The sequence below is a fragment of the Triticum aestivum genome, chromosome 2D (assembly GCF_018294505.1).
Source record: "Triticum aestivum cultivar Chinese Spring chromosome 2D, IWGSC CS RefSeq v2.1, whole genome shotgun sequence".
Lineage (NCBI taxonomy): Eukaryota > Viridiplantae > Streptophyta > Magnoliopsida > Poales > Poaceae > Triticum > Triticum aestivum.
This window is the reverse complement of record NC_057799.1, coordinates 141,376,150-141,383,698: the sequence shown is the minus strand read 5'-3', so window position 1 is coordinate 141,383,698 and position 7,549 is coordinate 141,376,150. Positions and strand designations below refer to the sequence as shown.

Here is a 7,549-nt window from a genome sequence, read left to right as displayed (position 1 = left end):
CCTCATGTCCGTCCCCACGGTCGGTGGTTGCAATGGAAGCTCCCAGCACCAGCAGCCGCGAATCTCGGTAAGATCCAATGATCCTCGGCCACGACCAGTGTGTTGTTCTAGGCTTGTAGCCCGTCCCCGCCTTTTCCTCCGTTCGCTGTTCTGCTGGAGACGGCACTGTTGGCCAGCGCCCCATTACTGTTCGCGATATGTTCAGATTCGACACTGACGAAATGCGATCCCCATCGTATCTTTCTCTCCCACACCCGCAAATCCCACATAGTATACCTCCAGATTTGTTGATCGGCGGCCATATTTTCGGTTCACTATCTACCAAACCCAGAGTGAAATTCCTCTCCGCGGCGCGCCACGTCGTCGCCGCAGCTTCCCGACAGGCCCTGCCAGTTAAACTCCCTGGCTGACAGCCACGCGCCAACAGTGCACCACCACCGCGTGAGGTGGAAGAAAAAATAGGCCGGACAAGAACGAAATTTCTTTTCTATTTTGCGACTGATTGATTGACAAGAACAAATTCAGATATCACGTCGTTTCATAGAGTGAAGTCTGAAATAAACCCTATGGTTGTAGAGCTCGACAAAACTGAACCCTCACGTCTAAATCCTTGAAATCTGTACAACAACCTTGCATATCCCGGTCATTTTGAACCTTTTGGCATTTCTAAGAGAGGATTTGGTGACGTGGCACTCGGAGGCTGGGATTGTTGACTCTGACTGAATTAATGACTGCCACATCGGCTTGCTCACATGGGAGCCACCGCCATGCCCATTTGACCACCGTTGGCTATCCGCATTGCGCTCCGGCGCTGCCAGTACGAGCTCCACTGCCTCCTGTCCATGCTCTAGCTCGCTGCCCCGTCCGGGAACGATCTCTGGGTGGACCGCGTCCCGTGCTTCGGCCTGTACATCTTCGTCGTGGACTTCTTATTCTACCTTGCGTGTGTCGTGTTTCTCGTCGGGAATAGATCAGTAGCACGCCTATATATGCGTATATATATGCGTCTAGCCAGTGTAATCAGAAGCATGCCTGTAGCTTGCTGGCTTGTACGTGCATGTAGCCCGCAAACATTGGTAAAGCTCTACAACGAGCCGGTGCATGACACCAAGCGCCGAGCCAGGTAAAAATGTTTTTGGACCATCACGGCGACCCCGGCGTGAAGCACACCGAATTGCCGGATATTACCACGGCCGGTGTGCACGCCTCGCAAGATACGTGGCCTTGGTTTCAGCAAGTCACGCGGCATAGCGGCAGCGCCTGTGGCAAGGGAGCCGGTGAGGCGCACGGCCCCGGCATCGACGAGATGCGCAGCTCCCCGAGCGACGAAGAAACCGGCGATGCAAGGCAGCGCGGGCGACGCCATGGCAGGCAAGACGCCCGACAGCCCAAGCGATGCAGGATCCGGGGAGACATCCGACAGCTCACCGGTGTACGAAGCTGGCTGTGCAGCGATGGCTAGCACCAAGAACGAGCAGGTCCTGGTACGCCAGCCGGTGATCCTGGCTCGGCCATGAGTGGTTGCGAGTCACGCAGCTCCCGTGGCCGTCACACGAGGTGCAGTCCACGGCGATGCTGCTGAGTGCTGACGGAAGGAGTTTGATTCCATGGGACCCATCTGTAGGCGTTGGCTGAGTAATCGATCCCGGTCTTTCCAGGTGGTATTTAGAAATCCTCTGTTTGGATACGACCTTAAGGTTCAAAACAATCGGGATCAGTTAAGTCAGGGTACAGATTTCAGGGATTTAGACGTAAGGGTTCATTTCCGTCGAACTCTACAATCATAGGGTTTATTTCAGACTTCACTCTCGTTTCATCCCCCAACCTGGCTCGTGTAGCCACCGCGTGGGCCCGCCAGCGGTCTGGTCCGAAGTCTGAACCCGCTCGCGTACGAACACGCCAACAGCTTCAGCTCTTCATTTACTTTCTACCAGCTTCTTCTTCTACTACTAGTACTACACTGGCCAGGCGAGGCCGCGACGACTGCCAGCGGGGACGCTGACGCGTCATTGGCTCCCCATTCATTGCGCTTCCGTGTGACCACCTGGTTCAACACGCCGAAATGGCGGGTCGCTCGCGCCCTCGTTCCTCACCTGATTTCACAGCCGCTAGTAGCATTCCTCCTGCGATCGTCGTAGCTCAGCCGGTCTCCTCGCTGACTGACTCGCGGGGCCCACGCGAGGCCGGGACCCGGAGGTCAGCGGGACGGGATCCGGGAGAAAGCGAACCTTGCCTGCATCACACGCCGTCGCCGCTATCGGCCAGCCTCACTCCCCCCCTTCCTTCTCCCTGCCTACAATACAAAGCGAACGAAACTGAAGCAGCGACGCGAAAAAAGGTTTCGAAAAATTTGAATCCATGGCAATTTAGATTAGAATTACAGGGTTTCGAATTCAGAATTCTCCGCGGCTGCGCCCATGGGAACAACGAGGCTGGGTGCGCGCGCGGTGCTCGCTCTGGTGCTCTGCGAGCTGCTGCTGCTGCTGTCGCCGTCGGCGGTGGCCGACGACGGCGGTCTGCCGCGGCGGTCGCTGCACCAGCCCTTCTTCCCGATCGGCTGGTCCCCGCCGCCGCCGGCGTCTGCGGATGCGGCCGCGCCGCCGCCGCCGGCTGCTTCGGCGGCCGCGACCTCGAGCCCCGCGCGGTCCGCGCCCAGCGTCACCAACATCGTCGCGATCGCGCTCACCGCGGGCCTCGTCGCGCTGGCGGTCGTCTCCTACTCCTGCGTCCTCCTGTGGCGCCGCGTCGCCGAAGGCGCGGAGGACGACCGCGCCGCCGCGAAGCCGGCGGGGGCACTTGCCGCGAGAATTCCGAGTGATGCCGGGAGCAGCGCCCGGCACCAGGCGTCGCCGCCGCCCAGCTCCACGGCGTCGGACGCGATTTACCTGGACCCTCTCACGGCGGTGATGGAGGTGCGCCACCACCGGTCCAGCCCTGACCTGCGCCCTCTCCAGCTGCAGAAGCAGCCGAGCCCTGACCTCCGCCCGCTGCCGCCGCTGAAACGGCTGGGCACGCAGCCGACGCCGCCGCCCGCGGCCACGCCGCCTATGACCGGCACGGAGTACACCTCCTCCGACGAGGACCAGGCGACGTTTTACACCGCGCGAAAGACCAACATGTCTTCATTCAGCCGGAGCACGAGCCAGCGCAGCACCATTCTGGAGCACGCAGTGCCGCCGCCCGTGGCGCCTCCACCTGCTCCCGCGCCGGTGCCGGTGCCGGTGCCGCCGCCGCCCGCTCCAGCGCCCGCGGCGCTGCCACCGCAAGCGAATCGCCTACGGCCTCCTCGTCCGCCGCCGTTGCCGAGGCAGAGACTGCTGCGGCCGATGCCCGCCGAGTCGCCTCCTCCTGCCGCCCTGGCCAATTTAGCGCTGACCAGTCCCCCTGAAGCCTCTGTCCTAAACAGGGAAGCCGAGAGCTCTGACGTCCAGCCGGGCGGAAGCACCCGGCCGCCCAGCCTGAAACCGCTGCACTGGGACAAGCTCCGGGCCATCTCCGGCCGCACCACAGTCTGGGACCAGGTCAAGAATTCCGACTCATTCCGGTACGCCCCTCTGCCATTCCTGTTTCCACAGTATCTCGGCGACCTCATTGTTTTCTCACCGAGCTGTTGTTGGCAATCGTGTGGTGATATTTACAGCGTGGATGAGGCGGCAATGGAGAACTTGTTCCCCCAAAACAGCACCGCCGCCGCCGCGGGGAATTCCGGTCAGGCGGCAGCAAGAGGAGGGCAGCACAGCCGGCTGCTCGACCCAAAGAGGCTGCAGAACGTGGCTATCATGCTAAAGGCGCTCAATGTGACCGCGGACGAGGTGATCGGAGCACTCGTGCACGGTGAGTTTGCACACTCTTATTACCACTTCCCATTTGTTCAGGTCCCCTACCACAACTGTCCTTGTGGCGCTTGCAATTCTGTCTTCTGTTCTCTTCTTGTGCAATTCCGGAGGCCACATGTCATGCCAGTGCATGAGTACAATCTAGTTATTGCTGAACCAAGTACATTCAGCAACTTGGCAAATGATTGAAGACCACTGGTTGGTCCACAATGCCAAGTCCCATGCCAGTGCTACATAAGAGGGTTGCAAAAGATTGATTGGAAAATTTTCACCGACAGGTTTACTTGAATTGGTAAAACTTTGCGCATTCAGAATATAACCCGCGCGACGATTAAGCTGGCCCCGTGTTTTGTTTCTTCCAAATGGCCCTGTCATGGTGATCAGGAAACTACTAGATACATGAACTGCAAGCCATTATTGTGTTCATCGGTTATAAGAAGGTCCGTGTCACACGTTTCACATGCCTCATCAAACCGTTTTCTAGTCATATGTTTCACACAGGAATTTTGCGCCCGAATTGGCGAAACACGTCACCATGTTCACCAAATACGCATATACTATACCTTGAAACCCGTATAATTATCGGGCAGAGCAATCCAGCGATTGTCGTGTTGCTCACCTAACTAATATACATTCCTAACATACCGGGGAATCTTTCCCACTTCCCTACATGACACCTTTTCTTTTATTTTGATGTGAGCCGATAGTGAAGGCTCCTATACTTGTCCTGCCTTTTGACCTCAATTGTCACATTTCTCTTGGGTGAGAGGTTGCTTTCACGATCAAATCGTCTGGATGCAGTGCGTTCCAACAAGGATTATTCTTGCATTTATAAGCTTATGTTGGTGGATAGTTGAGTTTCCAGAGCTGAGGGCCTGGACCGCGAGACGCATCTGGCCAATGAAACACATAATTTTTCTTTCTTCTGTGGCTAAGTCTTGATTAGTTGGTGTGGATATCTTTGTGAACAATCGGTGATATATCATCATTGGTCATGTCAATTTAGGCAATAGTAAGATTGTGGGGCAGATTAGGACATGTATTGGAGACGAGATCTGCATCTTTTGACAAGACACAAGTGCTTTACCTTTACCTTGGGATATATGATGTGTATATTTCCTATTTGGAATCACATACGGTTACCAGTATTAATTGTTTCATGTGAATGAGGTGTCAGCTGCGTTGATTCTGCATTTTTTTAACATACAAAGTTAGAAGTCATTCCCTGCTAATTTTGACTTGCCCCTGTATTGAAGAAATTTTTTTCTCAGATTATTCATCACTTCTTGTCAACTTTTCTCTTTTATTTTCTCTCGAGAAACACTATTCTCTTGTATTGTGTCGGAGAAGCATCATTTTCGTTAGTGTCCTTTAGGGATATTATTGAATGCTAAATCTATTGGAATATTATTGCATACTTAATCTGTTGCCGGTGGACAATCTCGTTTGATCCTCTCAAACTTTTGTTTTCTAGATTGCAATTAGTTTGATGAAATATAAAATATAATTGTGAGGTTATTTCTTTGGACAATAGTACATATGAGTTGTCGGGATATGATCACCGCTCAATTTGTCGTTTGGTAGAAGTAGCATACATTTTCCAGGATTTTAGTGGGAGGTCCTTTGGCCATGCACACCTTCAGACATATTCAGCCCCATAGCTGGTTCTGAAAGTGACTGGTGTATTATGAGTTATATCGCTAGTATGAGGTGTCTTCCATGTGTGCTATTACATAACTACTAGAATGATTAGCAAGGCGCTGTTAAGTGCCAGTAACTTATTTTGTTAGAGAGAACCTTCTGTAGAAAAGGATAATGCTGTGGGTGACATAGTAGTGGGCCTATTACTCTGTTTTTGTTTTGGTTCTGATGCCACTTGGAAACATTCATTGCCTATTTTGTTGTTGGCAATGATATTATCTATGAATGTTGGATCCAACAAACTTTTTCAACAACCTTTTTTATTGTGCTTAACCAACAGATCTCACCTGTACATTTATCATAATTTCAGCTTTCGAGAATACTGTTCACTCTTTATAGCATCGAATATATATAACTCATGTGCTACATGACACAATAAAAAGTTCAGTACTGCTTGTGTAATAGTATAACGCTTTGATATTTTAATGTTGTATTAAAGGTGTGACTTTTCATTAGAAAGAAAAGAGACGGGCATGTTCAGACTTCAGACTGCACTCATGATCCTCCTTTTGGCAATGCATTTTTTCCTGTTTCAGCTATCGACATAAATACTTTAAAAAAACCTCCTTTTGGCGTGATGTTTAAATCAGGAATTCAAGTCCACCTGAAATTGATTGTGTTCTTACCGTTTGGAGTTTGCATCATCGACCCTTTCGCTATGTGAATTATGACAGTTTCACTTCATGAATAAACAGGAAATCTGGAAGACAAGCCTGAGTTGTATGAAACACTAGCTAAGATGGCACCAACGAAAGAAGAAGAGTTAAAGCTGAAAGATTACAGCGGTGATTTATCAAAAATTGATCCAGCAGAGCGCTTTCTAAAAGACGTTCTCAATGTTCCTTTTGCCTTCAAGAGAGTGGATGCAATGCTTTACAGAGCAAACTTTGATGCTGAAGTGAATTATTTAAGGAAATCTTTTGGAACTATGGAGGTAACTAGCTATGATGAATTGATGATTGCATCTTATAATTTGCATTTTACAGTACTTCCTCTTATCTTTTTCTTTTTGTTAGATAAATCAATCATAAATGCTTCATGCTTCACAAAATAAACATCTGGCAATACTCTTTGTTGAAGTTCATCCTTTATTAAGTTCTGTTTGTCTTAGGATCCGTATCAGTTTGTGTCTCGAAGTACTTCACTGTGTTGTGCCAGATCCTTCTTAAATTCTATTACGGACGTTACGAATATTCAGGCCAATGTCAAATATACATTTTCAGGCAGCTTGTTCAGACCTAAGAAGCAGCAATCTGTTCTTGAAGTTGCTGGATGCGGTTCTCAAGACTGGGAACCGCATGAACGACGGCACCAACCGAGGCGAGGCGAGGGCCTTCAAACTCGACACGCTTCTAAAGCTCGCCGACATCAAGTCAACCGACGGCAAAACGACACTGCTCCACTTCGTGGTTCAAGAGATCATCCGGTCAGAAGGCTTCGACTCCGACCAACCAGAAACCAACAATCCTGGGACTGGCAGTGCCAGCAAAGAACGGTTCAAGAAGGACGGCCTGAAAGTGCTGGCAGGGCTCAGCAGCGAGCTCTCAAACGTGAGGAAGGCGGCCACGCTGGAGATGGACACGCTGAGCGGCAACCTGCTGAGGCTCGCGACCGACCTGGAGAAAGTGAGGCTGGTCTTGCAGCTCAGGGAGACGTGTGCCCGTCAGGAAAGCTCGGGCGCGGGGTTCTTCGAGTCGATGGATGGTTTTCTTGGAAGGGCGCAGGCGGAGATCGGGAGCATGAAGATGGCAGAGAGGAGCGCGTTGCAGCGTGTGAAGGAGACCACGCAGTACTTCCATGGCGATGGCAACATGGAGGAGCCTTCTCAGCCTCTGAGGGTGTTCATGGTGGTGACAGAGTTCATGTTGATACTGGACCGCGTGTGCCGGGACGTCGGCAGGACGCCGGAGAGGGTGATGATGGGGTCCGGTAAGTCGTTCCGCGTCAGCGCCGGCACCTCGGTGCCGCCTCGCCGGTATGAGACGCGGCCGCTTAGCTCGTCGGACGAGGAC

At 52.1% G+C, this 7,549-nt stretch overlaps 1 protein-coding gene across 1 annotated transcript; it reads left to right on the top strand.

Moving 5' to 3' along the window:
* Positions 1 to 2,179: 2,179 nt before the first annotated feature.
* Positions 2,180 to 7,549, top strand: LOC123052235 (formin-like protein 13; the record flags this gene model as incomplete). Its single annotated transcript, XM_044475361.1, is given in 4 exon segments — positions 2,180 to 3,544; positions 3,641 to 3,834; positions 6,233 to 6,471; positions 6,761 to 7,549. Coding segments are annotated over 4 exon segments (2,349 nt in total), but the record flags the coding sequence as incomplete, so codon positions are not given.